This window comes from Tamandua tetradactyla, chromosome 3 (assembly GCF_023851605.1).
Source record: "Tamandua tetradactyla isolate mTamTet1 chromosome 3, mTamTet1.pri, whole genome shotgun sequence".
Taxonomy (NCBI): domain Eukaryota; kingdom Metazoa; phylum Chordata; class Mammalia; order Pilosa; family Myrmecophagidae; genus Tamandua; species Tamandua tetradactyla.
In genome coordinates this window covers 130,606,082-130,630,257 of record NC_135329.1, presented here as the reverse complement: position 1 = coordinate 130,630,257, position 24,176 = coordinate 130,606,082, and the positions used below count along the sequence as shown (strand labels likewise).

The 24,176-nt window shown below is 40.9% G+C and overlaps 1 protein-coding gene and 1 pseudogene across 3 annotated transcripts in view; one reads left to right on the top strand and one right to left on the bottom strand.

Annotated features, from left to right (window-relative positions):
• Positions 1–14,024: 14,024 nt before the first annotated feature.
• Positions 14,025–17,288, bottom strand: LOC143675763 (transmembrane protein 268 pseudogene; annotated as a pseudogene).
• A 368-nt stretch (positions 17,289–17,656) lies between these two features.
• LY75 (lymphocyte antigen 75) overlaps positions 17,657–24,176 on the top strand; it is a 212,563-nt gene continuing 206,043 nt past the window's right edge. For all 3 annotated transcript variants that reach the window (XM_077153968.1, XM_077153967.1, XM_077153966.1), the window contains exon 1: positions 17,657–17,857. In XM_077153968.1, coding sequence (XP_077010083.1) covers positions 17,764–17,857 — 94 coding nt within the window. In that variant the 5' untranslated portion in view covers positions 17,657–17,763. The remainder of the gene's footprint in view (positions 17,858–24,176) is intronic.

The window sequence follows — 24,176 nt, the reverse complement described above, 5'->3', positions numbered from 1 at the left end:
ACTGGGTCAAAATAAATTGTAAGGGAAATCAATAAATATATCAAGATGAATGAATATTATAACACAATGTATAAAAACTTATAGGATACAGTGAAGGAAGTGCTGAAAGGGAAATACATAGCCCTAAATGCTTACATTAAAAAGGAAGAAAGAGCTAAAATTAATGACCTAACTGAACACCTCAAGTAAATAAAAAGGAACAGCAAACTAACCTGAAGCAAGCAGAAGGAAAGAAGTAACAACGATTAGAGCAGAAATAAATGAAATTGAGAATAAAAAACCAGTAGAGTGAATCAACAAAACAAAAACTTGAATCTTTGAAAAGACCAATAAAACTGACAAACCCTTAGCTAGACTAACAGAGAAAAAAACAATGAAAGATGCAAATTAATAAAATTAGAAATTAGAGGAGGGGCATTACCACTGACATCACATAAATAAAAATGATCATAAAAGGATACTATGAAAAACTATATGCCAACAAATTAGACAACTTAGATGAAATGGACAAATTCCTAGAAACAAATTACTCTAAAAGAAATAGAAGACCACAACAGACCACTTACAAGAAAAGAGATTGGATCAGTCATCAAAAAGCTCCCAACAAAAAGAAGTCCAAGGCAGTGTGACAGTGGCTCAGGGGCAGAATTCTTGCCTGCCATGTCGGAGACCTGGGTTCAATTCCTGATGCCTGCACCTGCAAAAAATAAAAACAACAATACAACAATGAAGTCCAAGACCAGATGGCATCACAGGTGAATTCTACCAATCATTCCAAGAAGAATTAAAACCAATTTTCATCAAACCCTTCCAAAAAATTGAGGATAAGGGAATGTCATCTGACTCATCTTACTTATTCTGTAAAACCAAGATCACCCTAATACCTAAGCCAGATAAAGAGATTATAAGAAAAGAAAATTACAGACTAAATTCTGTTATGAATATAGAATTAAAAATCCTCAACAAAATACTTATAAATCGAATCCAACAGTATATTAAAAGAATTATAGACCATGATCAAGGGGGTTTTATCCCAGTTGTGCAAGCCTGGTTCAGTACAAGAAAATCAATTAATGTAATGTATCACATTAACAAATAAAAGGTAAAAATTCACTTGATCATCCCAATTGATGCAGAAAAGGCATTTGACAAAATCCAACATCCTTTCTTGATAAAAACACTTCAAAAGATAAGAAAGAAGGAAACTTCCTCAACATGACAAAGGGCATATTTGAAAAATCCATAGCTAACATCCTACTCACTGGTGAAAGACTGAATACTTTCTCTCTAAGATCAGGAACAAGACAAGGATGCCCTCTGTCACCACTGATATTCAGCATAATGCTAGAAGTTCTAACTGGAGCAGTTAGCCAAGAAAACTAAATAAAAGGCATCCAAATTGGAAAAGAAGTAAAGCTTTCACTGCTTGCAGATGACATGATCCTAATTATAAAAAGTCCTGAAAAATCTACAGCAAAGTTACTAGAACTAATAAAGGAGTTAAGCAAAGTGGCAGGATACAAGAGCAATAAGCAAAAAAATGGTATTGTTTCTGTACACTAGTAATGAGCAATCTAAGTAGGAGATCAAGAAAAAATTCCATTTATAAAAGCGACTAAGAAGAATCAAATATCTAGGAATAAATTTAACTAAGGATGGAAAGAACTTGTACACAGAAAACTACAAAACATCACTAAAAGAAATCAAAGAAGATCTAAATAAATGGAAAGACAGTCTTCATTCATGGATTGGAAGACTAAATATAGTTAAGATGTCAGTTTTTCCCAAATTGCTTTACAGTTTCAATGCAATCCCAATCAAAATCCCAACAACTTACTTTTCAGAAACGGAAAAGCCAATTTTCATATTTATTTGGAAGGGAAATGGACCCCCCAAAACCAAAAACATCTTGAGACAAGAAGAACAAAATTGGAGGACTTCACACTTCCTGACTGTAAAGCATAGCATAATGCTACAGTGATCAAAACAGCATGTTATTGGTATAAAGACAGACATCGTGATCAACGGAATCATTGAGAGTTCAGAAGTAGACCCCACATCAACAGTCAATTGTTTTTTTACAAGGCTGCCAAGTCCACTCAATTGGGACAGAACAGTTTCTTTAACAAATGGGGCTGGGAGAACTGGATTTCCATATCCAAAAGAATAAAAGAGGACAGCCATCTCACACCTTATACAAAAATTAACTTTAAATGGCTCAAAGACCTAAGCATAAGAACCAGAACCATAAAATTCTTATATATTGTGCTATTAACCACAGCCATCGTCCACAGCAGAGTTCACTGTGTTATACGATCTCATGTGGAATTCACTGCTGGTGGGAATGTAAAATGGTGCAGCCACTGTGGAAGACAGGTTCCTCAAGAAGCTAAATATAGAATGGCGATATGACCCTTAAATCCTGTTTCTAGGTACATACCCAGAAAAACTGAAGGCACGGATGCAAACAGACACTTTCACACCAATGTTCATAGTGGCATTATTCAAACTCCTAAAAGATGGAAGCAACCAAAGTGTCCATCAGTGGACATAAATGGGTAAAGAAAATGTATTATATACATACAAATGAATAATATTCAGCTATAAGAAGGAATGAAGTCTTGATCCATGCAACATGGATGAAACTTCAGGACATTATGTTGAGTGACATAAGCTAGACACAAAGGGACAAATATGGTATGATCTCACTGATATGAACTAATTATAATAAGCAAACTCAGAGTTAGAATGTAGACTATATGTTACCTGGAGCTAGAATGGGGATAAAGAATGGGCAGCTGATGCTTAATTTGTGTAGAATTTCTAATTAGGTTGATTGTATATGTTTGGAAATGGATTGTGGGGATGGTAGCACATTATTGTGAGTGTAATAACAGTGCTGAACCCTGTGTGTGAATGTGGTTGAATATGTTACTAGAAGGAAAGCTACAAGATAAAACATGAGATCGTATAACACAGTGAACTCTGTTGTGGACGATGGCTGTGGTTAATAGCACAAATATAAGAATGTTCTTTTACGAACTAGAACAAATGTACATCACTATTACAAGGTGTTAATAAAAGGGTGGTATGTTAGAAAAAGTACACACAGTGTACTTGCACAGTGGTAAGTACCACAGTGCAAACTGTGGACCATAGGTAGTAATATTTTAATATTCTTTCATCTATCGTACCTAAGGTACTGCATCAGGGCAAAGTGTCATCAATAGGGGAGTATATGGAATGTTGTATTTTTTACATGACTTTTATATAAACCTACATCTTCTCTAATTAAAAAATAATAATTAAAAAACATTATGCAAAGTGATAGAAATCAAAGTACTATATAAAATGTAAATATAAATAAATCCAAAGAGACGGAATTAGACTAGTGGTTATGAAGAGTTGGGGAAGGATAGAGGGATTGAGAGGTGACTGTTAAGGAGTATGGGGTTTTTTTTTTTTGGAGGAATGAAAATGTAAAATTGATTGTGGTGATGAATGCACAACTCTGGCTATACTAAAAGCCATTGCTTGTACGCTTTGAATGGATGCTATGGTATGTGAATATATGGTAAGTCAATAAAACTACTTTAAGAAAAGTAATTGTTCCATGTGGATGATAAGCATGTACAGAATTGTAATACAGAGGCAAAGATGCCAAGCATCCTCCTTGCTGATGGACTCAGGGTTGGCTAGTGGAAGAAGTCTATTTGAGCTAGTCTTGAGGGAGGGATAAGATTTCTACAAGAAGAGTCAGGGATAGCATGCTCCACAGACTTAGCCCCGTGATTACCATTTTTCACCACCAGTGGTGAAAGTCATCTCTTTCTCTTTCAGAGTTTTTCATTTATTTGTCTTTGAGAAGAGAAACAGGAAGATCGATTGGGTCTTTTTTGTAAAGAAGGAAGTAACTATTTAGCTCCTGAAAAGTCTCTCACATCCATCTCATCTCCATTACCACTTCTGCCACTACATATCATGCTTACACTACTGTTCTCCTAGCCTTTGAACATGTCCTGATAGAGTTCTCTACCTCCAGTCTTGAAATCAAATGCTGTCACTTTCAGAACAATATTATCAAAACAGAGCACTGATCATTTTACTCTTTCCAATCAGAAACCTTTGATGGAGACCAAACAACTACCAAAACATGTACAAATTCCATATGTATCATTCATATGGACACAGAAAAAGACTTGAATAAAGAAGGAGGGACAGACCAGCATCATAAAGGTGTTATCTTCCTCCAAATTATTCCTTAAATTAAATGCAGTTTCAATGAAAAACCAAACAGATTTTCTTTTTGTGCAACTTGAAAAGCTGATTATAAGGTTCATATGGAAGAGCAAAAGGGTAGAAATAGCCAAGATAATTTTGAAGAGGAAAGATAAGCAGAATCAATACCAATTGATAATGTTGGGATAATAACTTAAATATAGAAAAAGTAAAAATAGATTTTTAATTCTCACCATATATCCTAATGTATATCAGGTAGATTAAAGAGCTAAATATATAAAGGAAAACATTATAATGTTTTCAAGAAAATATAGGAGAATAATTTTATGATCCTTAAGTAGGTAAAAGATTTCTAAATGAAACTGCAAAGCACTAATCATAAAGGGAAATATTATATAATTGACCAGAGTAGTGCTTAAAATGGCTATATAATAAAATAAAGATAAAAGGCATCAACTTTGGAGAAGGATATTTATAATAAATATAACTAATAAAGCTTTAGTACCCAGAATATATAAAGCACTCCCATCAACTGATAAGAAAAAGACAAACCAGTAAAAAATAAAAGTAACTGTGCGCAAAAAAAAATCAACTTACAGAGGAAGAAACTCAACAGGCAATAATAAACAGGATCTGCAACCAATGCCAACAAGAAATTCATGCAACTCTGGTGAGAATCAGCAACATCTAGTCAATTTGAACATGCACACACCTTAATATCCAACAATTTTCTTCCTAGATATATATTCTAGAAACACTTCTGTGCTTGGGTACTCAGTTGCCCTGAACATAAGTGTCATTGACAGCAGAGAACAAAAGCTTAGCAGTGGCTTTTACCTGACTTTGAGTCTTAGCACTGCCATTTGCTGACCATGTAGACTTCAGGAAAATTTTAAATCTCTCTTGAGTCTCATTTTCCTCATCTGTAAAGAAGAGTTAATAAAACCTGCCTCAAGGGACTGTTATAAATAAGATAATGTGTGTAATATATTTTGTGCAGGACCCGGCATATTGATAAATGTTAGCCATTCTAATATTTTTATTATCAGGTTTACTGAGCAAATTCCTAGATGTTTTCTTTGATAATCCACCATTATTCCTCTCCTGCTCAAAAGCCCTGTTTGAAATATCACTTCAATAAAAATCGTCAACTAACAGTGCTGATGAAAATGTCACTTACTGTATTCCTCCACAAAGTTTCTTCAAAAACTAAGACGTGATTTTAAAAAATACATTTTTATTTCAATCCATCCTTGGATTATTACTTCCTAGTGTCTCTTTCCAACTGAAATGATCCTCAAAAAAGAATCGTGTTTCCATTTCTCGCATATCTGTTAGACATCTATTATGTCAGCACTTAGGTAGTTACTGAGCCTATGAAGATAAATAAGTGCTCATGTCAATAAGGGCTCATGAAGCCTTCAGGGGAGGCAGGCATGTGAACAGAGAAGTGAGGCTATGATATAAGGCAGTACAAACAAAGGGAGAACATGATATATGGCAGTCCAAAAGAGGGAGCAAGGAGGAAGAGGCTAATTAAGTAGGGAATGCTTATTAGAAAGGAAGCATTTGAGCCAGATCCTAAAAGATGACCAATGTTTGTAAGCCAGAGAAGCCATCAGGTAGGAGTGAAAGGGGAAAAAATTGATTAAAATAGAGAATTAATGGTCTCAGTGTAAAAACTTTATTTGAATTCTGGTTCAAACAAGCTGTAAAAACAAAGCAAAAATACACTGTTGAGATAGTTGACAATTTTAAAGAAATATTTTTAGGTAAGATAATACATAGTGCCTATGTTTTTTTATGAGAACTTATATTTTAGAAACGCATATGTCAGATTTACAAATAAAATATTTGATGTCTGAGATTTGCTTCAAAACAATCTGTGAATGAAAAGTGGGTGAAGGTAGAGTTGAAATAAGAATGGCCAGGTATCAATAACTGCTTAAGGTAGATGATGGGAAGAGTGAGTTCATGACACTATTGCTTTTATTTTTGATGCAATTTTTAAAACTCTATAATAAAAAGTGACTTATAAATGTAAAATAAGCTCAAGGTCTCTATTCCTCTGATTCCTGGAGAGGGAGAGATTACTAGAAAAAGGAGAAATGTGTTTGGAAACACAGAAGGAGTTAATGAAAGGGGCTGGCTGTTCCTCCAAGGATGAGGAAAAGATGAGGTGGCCTTGAACCTATCAGCAAAGGAAGAGGCACATTCTGGTCCCTGGAGTATGCTCATCGGGAAATGGAACTGGGGCCTGAAGAGGAAAAGGACCATCTGCCTTGGGGGCTAGTGAGTTGATAAAAGGAGAATAAAAAGTAAGATTGAGAGTGCACAAGTGGTTCAGTGGTAGAATGCTCGCCTTCCATGCAGGCAACTGGGTTCGATTCCTAGTCCATGCTTGCCCACCCCCCAAAAAACGTAAGATTGGTAAAGACAGTAATGTCATGATGCCATACTTCTAAGTGAACGTTTAATAGAACTCTCAGTATTACACTTCATAAATGTTTCTACAAATCAATGTCAGCATTGTTAACCTTACTCTTAACTAATAGGTTAGGTATTCATGAACTTTGTCCTCAGTATATAAATCGGCTTTGGGGGATGGTCACATCACACTCTCATTTCCAAAGGTAGAACCTCTGACCTCAACTTCTCCTGAAGTCAGGGAAAGAATTGTTCTTAAGTGTAAGCCTGACCAGTTTCCCTGAGGGGAAAAGACTACTGGGCTTTAGTTATTTATCATCTTAATTGTTGTTTTCCTGGAACAGTCTCAGCCACTAGTCTCAGTAATCCTGAGGAATGAGCCTCTAATTATACAAACAAAAGGCAAACACATCACCCCAATTTGTTCCTCTTTCCTAAAACATAGTGAATGAGTGTCTTAACCTAAGTCAAAACTCATTCCTTTATCACATTTCTGTATTTGGATAATTAGATGCACACACAAATCATTTCCTTATTCTCCAAAGTATGTTCATCAGAGATAATCTTTCCTAAGGAGTTCCCACTATGCTTGAGATATAACACTCCTACCCAAAACATATTACTTATCCTCGCAACACACTCCTACCCATACCAGCATTTCGTTGATCTGTGATTGACTCTTATATCATCTTACCCCCAAATTTTACTTCTTCCCACTTCCAAAAGCACGTATATAGCCCTACGTTGTTATCATTGGTATTTTTGTGTTTCCCCATAATTTTTTTTTCTTTTCAATTGATGTGTTTTAATTTTTTATTAATTAAAAAAATTACAAGAAACACAAACATTCCCAATACATGCACTCAGCAATTCACAATATCATCACATTCCCCATCATTTTGAGTGGTTTACATCAGATTTGTCTAAGCTTCTCATATCCGCAATGGCTACAGAACCCTCTGTACCTCAGTTTCCTCATGTGTGAATGTGTGGGGTGGACAGGGAATGGATTCCAAGAATTCTATAAGCTCTGTAATTAAACAGCTCGTTGATGTCTAAATGTGAACTAAACTTATTAAGTGAACAAATCAACCATATCCATTTCTTGTCCAGTCCCTCATGTCAGTGCTCTGTAGACATCCAGGTAGAGCATATCCTTATTTGAGAATTCTATATTTTAAAGTCTTTGGAGGAAATTCAGTTTATTCTAACAAAATGAGTTGCTTGTTTTTATCAAACTACAACTTGTCTTATGGACTAATATCTGCTCTATGCTGGAGAATGTTCATGGGTGCCAGAGAAGAATATGCATTCTGCTCTTGTTGGGTAGAATGTTCTTTAGATGTCTGATATGTCTAGCTGGTTTACAGCGTTGCTTGTCTTGATGAATTGACCCTTTTATCAGTATATATTATCTTTTCTCTTATAACTGTTTTAGGCTTAAAATCTATTTTCTCTGATATTAGTATAGCTACCTCAGTTCTCTTTTAGTTACTGTTTACGTGGAATATCTTTATTTGCCCTTTGGGGTCTACATCTGTGATTGTAGTCCTCATGAGTTTAGTTATGATCAAGAATGGATGCAGATCTTTATTATCACAGTGTGTTGGGAATTATTTAAAATTTATTTTTAGACAAAGCCATTGCCTGGGCCTCCAGGGTCATGCTTACTTCACCTGGGACTATCTGTGGGCATCATCATAACTGAGTTTAAAGGCATCCCAGACTGGCTTTTCTTTATGCCACTTCATGCAGTTGCATATGCTCCATTTGTGGTTTTTCTTGTCTACATCTTACTCAGCTTTGAAAACTAATGAATATGAATACAGTTTCTTTCATTTTGGATGCTGTCTCTAGATACAATTCTTTTGTATGCTAAATCAGTCTGAATCAAGGTCCAGTCAGGAGAACAAAACCCATGCTGGAAAGTTTAATAGAAGAAATTTAATATAGGGAACTAACTAGTATTAGAGGTGTTAGAAGAGCAAAAATCAAGTGCAGATGAGGTTACCCAGAGAGTAAAACTACAAGAAGCTATTACCACCCACAGAGCCTTAGGGACAGGGAAGAGATGGTATTATGAGTGTCATGAGCCAGGGCTGCCCTGTGGGAGCCACAACCTTGGAGAAGAGACTACCTAAAAGGAGTTGGAGACATACCAGGGTGTATTAGTTTGTAAGCTGCCAGAATGCAATATACCAGAAATGGAGCTGCTTTTATGAAGGGAATTTAATAAGTTGAAAGTTTACAGTTCTAAGCCTGTACAAATGTCCAAACTAAGGCATCCAGGGAAAGATAACTTTATTCAAGGAAGGTCGATAAGTCTAAAACACCTCTGTCAGCAGGGAAGTCACATGGCTGGCATCTGCTGGTCCCTTGCTCCTAGGCGCCATTGCTTTCAGCCTCTGTTCCTGTGGAGTCCCTCACTTTGCCTCTCTGGGGCTGGATTTCATCTTTTGGCTTTCCTTGGCTCTCTTCAGGTTCTGGCTTGCTTAACATCTCATGGTGATGTCTGCTGGGCTCCTGGCATCTCCAAACATCTGTGTATCTGTTTTCCAAGTGTCAGCATCTGTGTCAGTTCTGCTCTGAAGTTTCTGTCTGCCATTTCTGAGGTTTCTGTAAAATGTTTCCCCTTTGAAAAACTCTAATAAGCTGATTAAGACCCAACTGGTATAGGTGGAGTCACATCTTCATCTAATCAAAAGGTCACACCCACAATTGGTGTCACATCTCTGTGGGGATAATCTTATCATAAGTTTCTAACCTACTGTATTGAACCAGAATTCAAAGAAATGGCTGTTTCTACAGGATTGGATCAGGATTAAAACATGGCTTTTCTTGGGTACCTAATAGATTCAAACCAGCACGCAGGTTACTTGCTGATTAATTAAATCAGGGAGGGCGGAGAAAAAAGGAGAGAACTACCATGTGTTCTCCCCACTTCTAAATGTCCATCTCCTGTCAGGGACTCCCACTGTCTGAACCTAACTAGCAGACATTGGGCAAGAAAGCCTGGGAAACACAGTTTGTAGGGTACTCCCCAGGATTCAAAGCAGAGTAGGGGAGGAAATCGATCCAAGAAAAAATAGGCAAATAACCTGTATGTGAATTGGAAAAGGAAATACAAATGAGCAATAAACATAGGAAAATATGTTCAATCTCATTAGTAGTCAGAGAAATGCAGTTTTTGGCCACAAGATACTATTTACTCCCCACAAAAAAATTAAAAATCTGAAAATACCAAGTGTTGCTAAAGATGTGCAGCCTTGGGACTGCTTGTACATGCTGGTGGAGTGGAGTTTGGAAAGCACACTGGTGTCTAATGATGTTGAGGATGAATATACCCTATGCTCAAGAACTCTACTTGTAGGAATATACTTTCAAGAAATCCTAGTAATGTATACCAGGAAACATGATTAAAAATGTTCACAAAAACATTGTTAAGGACAGCAAGAAAAAAAAAGAGAAACTACCCAAATATCTGCCAATAAGAACTAAAGTGTGTTTTATTTTTATAATGGAATGGTATATGTAAAAATGAATGAACCACAGCTATACACACCAACATGGGTGAATCGCACAAACATGATTTTGAGCAAACAAGACAAGCAGCCCAAAACATTCTTGAAATTAATCCATTTATATAAAATTCAAAACTATACAAAACTACATATAGTGTTTAAAGAATGGATCACATATATGGTAAAACTATAGAGAAAAGAATGGGAATGATAAATAATTCAGAGGAGTGGTTACTTCTGTGAGAGGGAAAATTAGTTTTCTAGAGCTACTGTAACAAAGCACCACACACTGAATGGCTTAAAACAACAAAACTTTTTTGTCTTATCGTTCTGGAGGCTAGTGGTCCAAAAATCAAGGGATCAGCAGGGTTATACGTCCACTGAATTCTGTAGGGTTTTGGTGGGGGCTTGCTGGCAAAGCATGGCATTCTGTGGTTATGGCATTACTCAGTCTTTACCTCTTTCACACAGTTGTCTTTTCTGTGTCCAAATGTCCTTCCTTATAAGGATACCAGTCACACTGGGCTAGGGCTTACCATAATCTGGTTTGGCCTCATCATAACTAATAACATCTTCAAAGATCCTATTTCCAAATAGAATCACATTTATGAGACCAGGGGTTAGGACATGAACTTTTTGTGGGGACAAAATTCAGTCCATTATAGGGAGTAAGGTAAGTATGATCAGGAAGGGGCCTATTAGAACACATGGCTACTCCTTTTTAGGTACAATACATTTTATAATTAAAAGGATGACTTTAGAGGCTGTAAAAGCTCATATTCCCAGTTGTAATTAGAAATAAACTAATACTAACAGTCTTACTCACTCATGCAAATTTTAGAGCTAGATTACCTTCTTGGTATCTTCACTTACCAGCTACCAACCTTGATGGAGTTACAGGTCCAGTCTGTGTCTCAGTTTCTGCACCTATAAAATATTAGTAATAATAGTATCTACTTCAAAAAAATAATAGTATCTACTTCATAAGATGAATACTACCTAAGAAATTACAGCGAAGTGCTTACCACAATGGATGCCATCAGAAGGTGGTAGATATTTTGTTTGTTTTTGTTCTTGTCATTTAAAAAATTTTATTCTTTATTCTTATACTGATTAGGGTTTTATGATTGGATGATAAATATGGTGATCACCTTCTCAGCCAACATTTCCATTTCCTCTTTATCAGGTTGGAAAGGCAGTGATTGGTTTTATGAATAATTCTCATTTAGCAAAAACAGCTAAAGATAAATACCTAAAATAGCCATTTTGGGGACTGTTATCTTTCTTCTTTGGCACCGAGAAAGTGAATAGTCAGACCCATTTCTTCCATGCCATGTCACCCATCCATTTTATAAAGGAGAAAACTTACTCTCTGTCAATGGTTTGAAAGTATTATGTACCTCAGAAAAGCCATGCTATAATTCTGATCCAAACTTGTGGAAGCAGCCATTTCTTTTTTTTTTTTTTCGCATGGGCAGGCACCAGGAATCAAACCCGGGTCTCCAGCATGGCAGGCAAGAACTCTGCCTGCTGAGCCACCGAGACCCGCCCAGAAGCAGCCATTTCTTTTAATCCCGATTCATTTCTGTAGTCTGAAACTTCTGATTAGATTATCTCCATGGAGATGTGGTGTGCTCAATTGTGGGTGTGGCCTTTGATTAGATGGAGATTAGCTCCACCCACTTCCAGGTGGGCCTTAATTAGTTTACTGGAATCCTTTAAAAGATGAAATTTTTTTGAGAGAGTCAGAAATGACAGAATCCTCAGAGCCTACAGAGCAGATTTAGATGCTTCCGAGAATACAGACACAGATATTTGGAGATGCTTGGAACCCAGCAGACGTCACCATGAGATGTTAAGCAAGCCAGAACCCGGAGAGAGCCAAGGGAAGCCAAGAGATGAAAGCCAGCCCCAGAGAAGCAAAGTGAGGAACCCTCACCTGGAAAGAGACTGAAAGCAACAGAGCCCCAGGAGTAAGGGACCAGCAGATGCCAGCCATGTGACTACCCAGCTGACAGAGGTACTCCTCACCTATCGGCCTTTCTTGAATGAAGGTAACCAACCTCTTATTGGTGCCTTAATTTGGACACTTTCACTAATTTAGAACTGTAAACTTGTAACTTATAAATTCCTCTTTTTAAAAGGCTTTCTGTTTCTGGTATATCACATTCCAGCAGTTTATACCAACTAATACACTCTCGGAGAGCTTAAGTGACCTGGTCAAGGTCATATAGTTAGGAAGTAAGGCAGACCTAGAATAAGAATCCAGGTCTCCTGCCAGAGGGCCCAGTGTTCTACCTTGGACTCCTCAGCCAACTGGGGCTGTAGAGAGGTGTCACAGACAGACAAGCCAGGAGTCAGGGGGGAGCCACCAACCTGGAAATTCCCAGAACTTTCAGAATCCGATCCTCCACCATTTTACAGATAAGTAAACAGGCCTGGCAAAGGAAACTTGATAAAAGTTACACACTAGCAAGTTGCAGATTCAGGACCAGAAACCAGGACTGTGCCAACCTCATCATTCAACTAAGTCTGGACAGGAGACTGTGAAAGCTGCACAGCAATTAACCCATAGGAGTTTCCTTTTTCTTAGCAGTTCCAGGCCATGAACAAAAAGTATAAGATGCAGACTTTGACTTTGGGAAACTCATAGTCTAGCTAGAAATGCAGGCATGTGCACAGGCAATTAGAACCACATAAAATATTTGTACAGGCATCATGTACATCAAGAATCTTCAGGAGGGAGAGAACAGTAGGCTTGTTATGTTGGAAGTCTTCCTGGAACAGGGGTGAGTAAAGCTGGGCTTTGAAGCATGCATAGGAGTCCAACAGGTAGCAAGCAAGTTTTAGTTAATGGAAGGGTTTTGTGGGAAATGAAGCCCAAAATGGCAGGTGAAAGTCAGGTCTTGGAGGCTAGGGAACCCTTAAGTGCCAGGCCAGGGCTTTTGGACTTGGGCCTGCGGCCTATGGAGCAATGGGTCCTCCAACTGATCAGAAACAGTATACCTGGAAGCCTATGAACTCTTCACAGAACTCCACGAGTGACTGATTACACATCATTCCATGTTCATTCTATCCAGTGTTACTGTCAGCCAATACTGACAGTTGCTCTAAGATTGCACCATAAAATCATGACCACAAGCATCCATGTCTTTGAACAAGACAAGCTCTCAAAACAAACAGGAGCATTCTTTTCCAAATATTCCCATTAACAGTCATCTGTCATTTGTTTATTTTTCTGTCTCCTGCAAGCTTGTGTATTAGCAAACCATGACCACAGGTGCCCTGTTTTGCTTAAAATTTTAGGAAGAAAAATGGAAGAAATTCTAAGAATCCATATCTTTCCTTCAGATTGCGGAAAGGCAGTCACAATTTTAGAAGTCTGTGGCAATACCAGAGAGAGTGGTTTCCCCATCTGACATGAAAAGGTTGGGACTGGGAGAATAATCTGAGACCAAGCTTTGGACAACTGAGCTCCCCAGACTGGCCACTGTCACATCTCCTGGACTTTCCAGTCAATGAAAGGGAGTAGAGACCTCCCCTTCCACCCACATTCATGGATCTAAGCACAGATGGTGGCTTGAGGTGAAATCAGCTCGGCAACCATCAGCTTCTGAAAAGACCATTTGTCAGCCTGGGATGTCAACCAGACATTTCTGTGCAGGGTCCTGGGCTTGAGCAGGCCACTCCATGGCTGACACAACTGACACCATCTGAGGTGCTTCCAGATGCTACTCTCTTCACCTAGGGCTCACCATCAGCCATCTGGGGCACCTAGGCCCTCCCCTGCTTCTCACCTTCTGTTTTGGAGAAAGATGAGTAATTTTGTCCTTAGAGTCACCTGACCAGCAACAGGCCCAGAAAATGGGCTTCTATGAACTGGCAGGGATAAGAAATATTCGCAGAATCCATGTGTTGTGTCCCTATTGCCTGGGGAGGCTGGGAGGTCACCAAGAGTCGAATGTAGTAGCCACCAAACACTGCCAACAGATGCTGGGCCATTTCCTCTGGCTTGGCATCAAGGACCAGCTGGCAAAGCTCAGTTTGCATGAGTGGCCTCTTCTTGGGATAAGGACTGCTGGGCAGGAGAGGAGCTTCCCCTACCAGATTCTCAGGCCCTTTCGCCCTCCCAGAGTTCACCCGATCTCCATGACTGCTTCTCAGCTAGAACTCTTGGCTAGTCTTCATTTCTTGAAAACGGTCAGACAAAACTTCAGACAATTCTCCAGGTCAAAGTAGACAAACCAGAGCTGGATCATACTCTGGCAGCCTTTCACCATATCTGTTACCGCTGTCATAGGAGGGCTTCGTTGGCAGCTGCCAGCCTTAGATCTGTGTTGGTGTTGGCCTTGGCCTTCCTCTGGTGTCTCTCAAAGATAAGCACCAGGGTTAGGGTGAGAGTTGCCATGGCCAGGGTCACAAGCAGCATGCCTGCCAGTGATTCCCCAGTACAAAGATCCAGCTGGTAGTGTAGATACTGGCTCACACTACCACATAGAAAACCATAGCAAAGGCCAGTTGCACAAGCCTCAAATTGTAAGATGATGTGTCTTCTCAGTTGGGGCTCCAAGAGGGCACTTATGGCCTGTTGTCTTGTTGGTGGCCGGTTAGCTGATGGCTGGGGGTAAGCGGCCGTACTGAGTCACTTACACAAACACAGACATACAGCACACGACTCAGGAGACAACCCTCAGAGGAAAATGGATGGCATCTGCTTTATTCAGGAAGTGCACAGGCTTATATAGGCTGGGAAGCATGCAGGGACACGTGTGGCTTCTCCAACAATGGCCAAGCTCTATACTGGTCTGCCAGAACATGAATGCCCCAGGTCTACAGCTCCCAGGTCGAATGAGTTAGGTGCACTGGTATTGTCAATCTGAACAACTGTGAAGACCTGGCCATTGTGGAGCTCTTCACCCAGCTCCACAGGGCACTCCAAACTAGCTAGGAGGTGGGCAAAGAGTGGCTGCCCCACCAGGGCATATCTGTGATTCACAGGCCTTGGCAGAGAACAAGCTGGATGGCTATTTCTCCTTTTCAGAACTGCATTTGACTGTGGAATAGCCTGCTCAGCCTTGTTTGCCCTCCCACGTGGTCACTGTCATCACCTGCTGTCGCTGCCCAGTTGGGGGGGGGGGGGTGACGTGGAAGGCTGGGGACTGCCACAGCCCCTCTGTGAAGCCTGGGGTAGGTTTGGGGCGCTGCCACCAGGCCCATGTTTATTATTTTGATCACACTAATGCCTCCTCTAATCCTCTCCATTGCTTCCATCTATTGAATGTTATCATCCGAGTAGATCCAGACCATTGCCTGAAGATCTCCCTCCCACCCTAGCTGATTTCCCCCTCTTTTAAATACCTAGACCTCCTGTTTCCTACCCCATTTATAAGGTACTTACCATATATTCATTTATTCATTCATCCAGCAAATCATGTGCCAAGTACAGGAAATATAGAAGTGAATAAAGTAGACATACAGCCTTCATGGAACCTGCAGCTGTGTGAGGAAGATAGACATTAACCAAATAAGAACACACAATTATTTAATCCCACTGTATTAAGGGCTGTAAAGAAGTGTGGGATGCCTTGAGAACCTATCACAGAGGAAGCTAACCTAGATTGCAGGGACAAGAAGATTTCTTTGAGGAAGAGACTTTCGAGTTGATACCTGAAGGCTACACTGCTTTCTATTGTCATCATGGACAGGAAATATTTATTGAGGATCTATAATCTAAGTGGGGTATCAGTTCACAGATATCTACAGAAAGAATTGCAGCAAGAGGTATTTAAATGAATACAGGCAGAGACAGGAAAAGGCAAAACAGGTTCTGACAGGCTGAACCAAGAAGTTACATAGGAGGGTCAGATTGAGGAGAGACTTGGTTTGTCCTAGACGCAGTTTTTTTTGTACCATAGGCTTGTTTTAGACTCTCATGAAAGCCTGTGGATTCATACAGTTGCATACAATTTGGGGGGTTCATACTCCTCTGGTCTCCCAGTTGGGAGAAAGGAAGAAGACAAGCTGCTACAGATGCAGAGGGGAGCAGAAGTTCTCTTACTCAGAACTTTCCATTGTCCATTCCTTAGAGAATAAAGTCCAAATTCTTTAATATCATATTCAAGGCCCTTCACAAAATAGCCACAACTCACTTTTCATTTTTTATTTACACTTAGGCTGCACCAAATTCACTTTCAACACACACACACACACACAACACACACAAACACCTACAGGGCAGCCACACTGGACTCTGGACCATCTTCTGACCCTGGTTTCCGTTGTCCTGCCTCCTGTCACTATTCCTCTCCTACTAGCTGAGTCTCGTCAGATTCCTACTTATTTTCCAAGGCCTCCCTTGAAGCGCTGAGTATCCTCTTCCAGAAGCACTCAATTTGGGCCTTCATTACAGTAACTTCATCTGCCCTGAGTTACCGAAGTCACCTCAGTCTCTTCCAGTAGTTGGTAAATTTGAAAGGGCAGGAATGTTGTCTTTCTTATTTTCTTATCCCAGGAGGTGCCCCATTCCTGCCATGATCAGGGTTCAACATATCTACTGAACTGACAGGACAGAGCTAGAGTGGGTTTGGGAGCTGTCAGGGGACCTTGGCAGTTGGAATCAGAAAGGGCAACACAGATGCTCATTTTCCTGGTGGAAGCATTCACTTTTGGAAGGCAGGGGTGGAGGCCAGCCCCAGTATAGATCATGTGCTCAGTAAATACAGTTTAATAATATATGACCACATCTAGGCAGCTTAATTCATAAGAGGCCCTCTTCATGACAACGGTGCTGTCCACAGGGAGAAGATAATTTGGGCTCTCACAATTTCTGTAACTGGCTGCAGGCTTACACATTTCTGCTAGATGATGATGATTAATTATTAAGAAAAGATCTTATTTGCAAAGGTTAAATGATTAGACAGCCTAAACCATCCTCGGAAGCATTTGTACGGTACCTTGGATAACACCTGCTTTAACAAGTGTGGGTCGAACTGCAGTCTGCCATTACCCCACCTTTGTTGGCACTATCAAAATACTCAAGATGTTGCCAGGGACGACTGAATTCTTTGGCTTGGCCGCAGCCGCTATACCACTGGCCCTCATTTTCCCATTTCGGACAACACAGAAGTGTTCCCTGACCGCGGCGCGCTGGGCAGGCGGCAACGTCCTAAACTGACCGAATCCACCCTCAGGGTGGTGCCAAGACCAGCAAGTGCCGCGTCACCCAACTTTGCTGATAAAGGGGTCCAGGTCAGGACCTCCGAACCCGGGGGGCTACGCGGCACCGTGCGCTTTTTCCCTGGCGAGCACTTCCCACCTCCACGCGCACCCTCGCCCTACAGATGCCCAGCGCTCCCTCCCAGTCCGCCGCCCGCCCCAACTTAGAGGTGCCACACCCGCCCTGCCCCCGCCCCTGGACCTAGGAAACGCAGACCTGATTGGTCGAGGGCGGCGGGGCGGGGCCAGGGTACCCCGTGAGGCCAAGAGCAGAGGCACTGGCGGGACCGCTGCGCACACCGGGAGTGCTGGGTGTTGCCTGCTCCCCAGCACCTAGTCGGACGGCGTGGGCCAATTCAGGATGAGGACGCGCCGGGCGAGCTCCAGCCGCGCGGCGGGGCTCCTAGTGCTGCTGCTCCGGTGCTTCGGGCTTGCGGAGCCCTCGGGCAGCGCAGGTAACCGCGGGCGCGTCCGCCCCACAGCTCTACTGACGGCGGCGGCCTCGAGGCTTCCAAGTCTGCCGACTTTCTCGGCGGGGTCAGGGCTCCGCTCCAGCGTCAGGTCAAGTCGGCTTTTCCCGGGGGTCTGGAGTCGGACCAGCGAGCGGAAGGGGAGATCTGGCAGAGATGGCTCTCCGTTGCCCTCGGGGGGCGGGAGGAGGGCGCGGTGGGGAGTGAAGAGTAAGGCCTTTCTGGTGATAGGGACCGGAGGTCCACGGTAGGGCAGGAGCACTGGGTCTTTTCTGGGTGGGTTCTCTTCCCCTTACTCGTCGTCTATACTCTTTAAAGGTTGCTTCCCTGGAGTATGAGGCTCCCCATCACCCCACCGTCTTGCCCTTTTCCTCCCCTCCTTCACCCTTTGGTCGCCTTGGTGACCTTGTGTCTAGAGGGGCTTCTACCTACAACCCCAAGAATGGGTAATGCTTCCGTGACCTCACTGCGCCCCCTGTGCGCGTCAAAAAAGGAAGTCAGGTGAAGCCATCTTCTCTGAAAGCAACATTGACTGTTACGATACCCACCCCATCCACCCCCCTTCCCCCAGAGCAGCGACCCTTCCTGCTAATTGGTTTCTCAGCTCCAAAAGATCACCCGAGGCCGATGGCCCCGCGCTGAAGTGAGGTCGCTTGTCTGGGGACCTCCTGCCTCTCACTGTCCAAGCCAACCAAATGCCCTTCACTGATGTTCATGGTAGTGCCACCCAGCCATCCCCTTTGGCAGTGTCCAGAGTTTGCTTTTACTTTCTGTTTTTGCTCTGGCAAGAGGTGTGTGAAGGACTTTGTTTCTTGTCATGCTACATAATGAGCAAAGAATGGGCCATCCCCCACCCCCAGTTTCTTTTATCGTCCGTATGAGGAAGTGAAATATGATCAGGGAATTTTTCAGAATCTTTAAGTTGCTTGTTTTCTAATTTTCATTGCAGCTAAACTAAGTTACTGATATAGACTTTCTTCAGAGAGTGAGGGGAAGAGGTTTCTCAGAGTGTGAGAGGCATCACCCTGTCTACGTCAAGGACCCTGTAGTGGGACACTGATCTGATTCACACCTCCTCATTCTTCTTTAGTGTTGCAAACTACCAAAAGATCCATTAAATAATACAGAATGAGAATTCTATTCTGCCTGCCCCACCATCCCCCAAGAAAGGTTTCACTGCAGCAACTACAGTCAAAGCACACTAACCTTTCAATCGCTAACCTCTTGGATTGCATCTACATTTGCTTTAGTCCTGTCTGTTTTGTCCCCCCCCCCCCCCCCCACCCCAGCACTCAAGTTTTCTTTTATTTTTGTGATCTCTGCCAAGAATACCCGCTTAGCTTTGTTTTTGCTGAACTAGATGTCCACAGGTACTTGTTTTCCTGCTGCTCTGATCAGCTCCTCTTGCCCTCAGAACAAACTTGTAACCCTATTCGGGGAAGCACTGGAATTCTGAAACCCCACCTGTTTTGATGGCTTGTTTGGCTGTCAGCTCTCGCGTCAGCTTCCTGATGCGGGTGATGGCGTGCACCTCATCACGGTTAAGCGTCTGGGCGTCAGTGCATGGTCTAAGTTGCCCAAATGCTGAGGAAAGCTTCTGTGAGCTTGGGGAGATGCCAATGGCTTAGTTTACCTCCTTGGAGACCTAACAGCTTGAAGTAAACTAGTCTTTCAGGGACTCCTGAGGGTCTCCTCAACCTACACCATCCAGTCTATATTCCATGAGTTTCTGATTCCTAGTGGGCTATCACAGACCCCACTGTCATATCAGGGTCTTATTTTGAACTAGTGAACCCCGACTTATGATTCTCTCCTACTGAACCTATGCACTGCACGCGCAGTAGAAATTCCACAAAATGTTTACTGGTAGTGTGAACTATGGCAGCTTCTCCTAAAGGGTAAATCCTACAATCTTCATCCTGTTGCCATTTCACTCTCCATGTGTTTGTGGTTTTAAAATGTCACTACCTAGCTTTTCTTTGGGATGTGCAAAAAGTTCTTTGGCTTAGGGCTTATCAGAAAGGAGTTATTTGGTGACCAGATTATAAGAAAATCCTGAGAGAAACAGCTTTCCTTTGATGGATATAGAAATACTAAAAATTTACTTTCAATTTATAATGCTACTTAGCCCTTTCCTCTAAACACCATTGATATGTCTATGTAAAATGAAACATATAAAAAGGGCTGCTAGGGTTATGAGGCTTTGTCCATCAAACTCTGCCTTTTAGATTTGTTTCAATATTGTATTTGGAGTTAAAAATTAAAAACCACGTAGGATCAGTATTAGGCTGTAAAAATAACAGGCATCGCTATCAATAAATAATCTAAATTTCAAAAATTATTCTGTAATTACCTTTTCAAAGTACACGATGTTTCTAAAATAGTTTTATATCCTTATACAAGTTTTCTAAATAAGGAATTATTTCACATTTTCTTAGTTCCCCTTCCCGCTCTTTCATTTTGTGACCCTACTCTATAAGTAGAGTCACAAGATGAGGTGGACTGAACGACTCCTGCAAAGGGCAAGGAAGGATATGGGGAACCATTATGAGAGAGGACACACTCTCCCCAGCTTGTGTGTTATGTATGAATGCTTATACATACATTATGCATATAGATGAATAATAGTTGCCTTAATTTATATCAATTAAAACTGTTCTAAGTGACCACCCTATAAGTATCAAACATTGATATTACATAATTGGTTCAAATACAAATTTAGACTAAGGCAATGAACTATTCAGATGTGTTAGAAGAAGATTTTATTCTGAACTGATGGGAGAGAATAGTTGGGGAAAGGTGTGAATAGGGACCCGAATGGGTACAGAATGTGAGAGAAGGGCACTAGAAAAAATGTGAGTGGTAAGCTTGTAAGATGGTACAATTTTTGGCTGCTTGTTCTACCTATTTCATCACTAAGAGATTAACAGAAGTGATGTCAAAGAGGAATGGGTGAGAGATGACATACATACCTAGCTGTCACCCTATGTGATATTTTAAAATACAGATCTGAAAGCAGAAATAACACTTTGCTTTAAAAGGTTTTTTCCCCCTCTTGTAGTTTCTGTTGCTGCTACTGTTAATAAAAGCAAAAAATTCCAATCAAAGTCTAAACTGCAAATGGACTTAAGTTTATAAATATTTCAATGGTGAAATTCCCTCTAGTCACCAGTCCCTCAAGTAAGAATATTTAGCTTGAAAGCCCATGAGTTATGACTAGAAAAGGCATTGTGTTACTACAAACCAGGAGTTTCTGTATTTATGGCAGCAGAATTCCTGATTCGAAATGGATGGAGGTGGCCTAAGAGTATAGCAGCTGAGGAATGGAAGAGGGAACTGTGGTGTTTGCATACAAGGAACTACTGAGCAGCTGCGAAGGGATGAAGCTATGAGGCATGCAACTATATGAATGAACCTTAAAGACAGTATGTTGAATGAAATGGCAGAAACAAAAAGACAAATATATCATGCCTCACTCATATGGACTAACTAGAATTTACAAACTCAGAGAACTGAAGTCAAAAGCATGGGTTATTAAGTTGGGGCCTACTGTAAAGGGTCCTAGATTGTAAGCTCGTACAGCAGTCACATACATTCAGGAATTGTAACAGATATTTCTAAGTTCTGAGATATGAGCTATTTGTATATAACCTGGTCATTCCTTGAAACTTCAGGTATTTATGTGACTCCTGAGACTCAGAGTTAGAGCACTGAAGCTGTAAAAATCAGCATTATTCCATTCAGCAACTGTTTAAAAACCTCAAAAAATGATCAGACTTCATCTGGAGAAATGAATGAAGCTGATCTGGATAGGACTAAGGTAAATAGGAATACTAGGTAAAGGATGATACGGCACATATTTTCAAACTTCATTCTCTGTGTAAAATCAGAAGGAGAGATGTTTATTTGGTGCAAAATTTTGTATTTTAGGTAGCACGTTATCTAATTTAACTTGTATGGTCAGTTTACTTGAACACCATAATTACATAGAATCTTGAATAGGGCATGAGATTTTGTTGGTCTGTCCAGGTTAGTGTGATCCCCGTAATTTGGGCAGTGAATAAAGAAGCATTTGCAAAGTCCCCTTGCAGGGCTGGGGAGAAAGAAGGAAATATTAAACTTCCCCATCTGGGGAATTCCTGATAGTCTCGCAAGCAGTGGGGACAATCAATTCACTAGGCTGAGCCCACAATCTTGGGGCTCACCTCTATGAAGCTTATTCCTGCAAAGGAGAGGCTAAGCCTACTGATGATTATGCCTAAGAGTCACCCCCAGAGAACTTCTTTTGTTGCTCAGATGTGGCCTCTCTCTTTTAAGCCAAGATGGCAGGTGAACTCACTGCACTCCTACCCCTACATGGGACATGACTTCCAGGGGTGTGACTCTCCCTGGCAATGTGGGACATGACTCCTGGGCATGAGCTGGGACCCAACATCGTAGAAATAAGAAAGCCTTCTTGACCAAAAGGGGGAAGAGAGGAAAGAGACTAAATAAAGTCTCAGTAGCTGAGAGATTTCAGAGTTCGGAAATTATCCTAGAGGTTATTCTTGTGCATTATATAGATATCCCTTTTTAGTTTATGGTGCATTGGAGTGACTGGAGGGAAGTACCTGAAACTATGGAACTGTGTTCCAGTAGCCTGGATTCTTGAAGAGGACTGTATAGCTATATAGCTTTAACAATGTGTGTGTGATTGTGAAGACCTTGTGTCTCATGCTTCTTTTATCCAGAGTAAAAAAAATAAGAGGGTAAAAAATAAGTAATAGAAGGAGATAAAGGATAAAATTTGGGTACTGAAATACTGTGGGTTATTGAGAAGGAGGGGTAGGTAGGTATGAGTTCTTATTTTATTCCTTTTTATTTCTTTTTCTGGAGTGATGCAAATGTTCTAAAAATGATCACGGTGAACAATATACAACTATGTGATGATATTGTGAGTCGTTGATTATATAATATGGTTGGACTGTACATATATGGATATTTCTTAATAAAAATATTAAAAATAAACCAGTGATTGTGAAGCCGTTATCAAAATGATACGGCCTTTTGGGAACCAAAATTTTACAGGTCCTTCTGTTGAACTCAGTGGTTCATAGGTAGCGATTATTTAAGCTTGCCTAAAATATACCAATTTTACTGTCATCGACGTGATGTTCTGTACTATAATGCTTAAATTTTTTTTTTTGCAAAAGAACTAACCAGATTGTTCAATTAATTGTAGCCTGTGGAATTGGTTATAAATTTTGCCCCGTAAGAATTCAACATTGCAAGAAATGACATCTTAATTTAAATTTGATTTGATTCTGAGTTCCCATTCCACTACGTTGGCTTTCAGAATTTCAATTTCTGTCATTACTGGGGGTCCTCAAGCTCATGCAAATGTGCCAGGGATCTTCAGTAAACATTCAGGGATCTCTCACTAGTCATGCTGGTGACTTCTGAGTCTTCCATTGTCTGAACCCATCTGGCTATTGAATCTGAATCTGTGATCTACCTGATACTGTCCAAGTCCTGTCGCCTTCCTGAGGGCACTAAGAGAGTTCTGGCCACAGGTCCTCCTTCCCCTCAGAACCCCAGATCTCCCTTTTTTTCATCTCTTTATTCCACTCTTCTACTTCTTGCCTCAGAAAGCTGTCCATCTCCACTGAGACACCTCGATGAACTCGGCCATCCACAAAAGTCTGTAGGAGATACAGAGGTAGAAGGGATGGGGAAGGTGACTTTAAGCAGATTCTCCTATTTGCCATACTAACTTCCCCTGAGACAGAGGAACACAGAGGTCAGGCTATGTGACAAGACCAGAAGGAGGGGAACATAGAGTGAGAACAGAATTTAAATTCATCAGTAATAATTTATCCTGCCATAGAAGCTAACATGTAAGCAAGAGAGAATTGTGGTCCCAAATAGGCTCATGTTTTTCAGTGACCATAGAGCAACTGTCTAAAGAATATGAAAACTAAGGGGCTTCTTTAGCTCATTAAAAATGGAAAAATTCCCTCATGGAATTTTTCTAAGTACTTTACATGTATTAGCTCATTTAATCCTCTCATCAGCTGTATGAAGTAGGTGCTATTATTTTCTCTGTTTTACATGTGAGGAAACTGAGGCACAAAGATGTTAAATAACTTGCTCTGGTCACATGGCTAGCAGGTAGCAGAGACATAATTTGAACCCCATGGTTTGGCTCCAGAGCCCATGCTCAGGCTACCACTGTCCTCCTACTTTTGTATAGCCCATTACATTTATAAAGCACTAAAGGTGTGAGCTCTCCAACTCTTATCAGAAAGCAAAGATGACAGCCTAC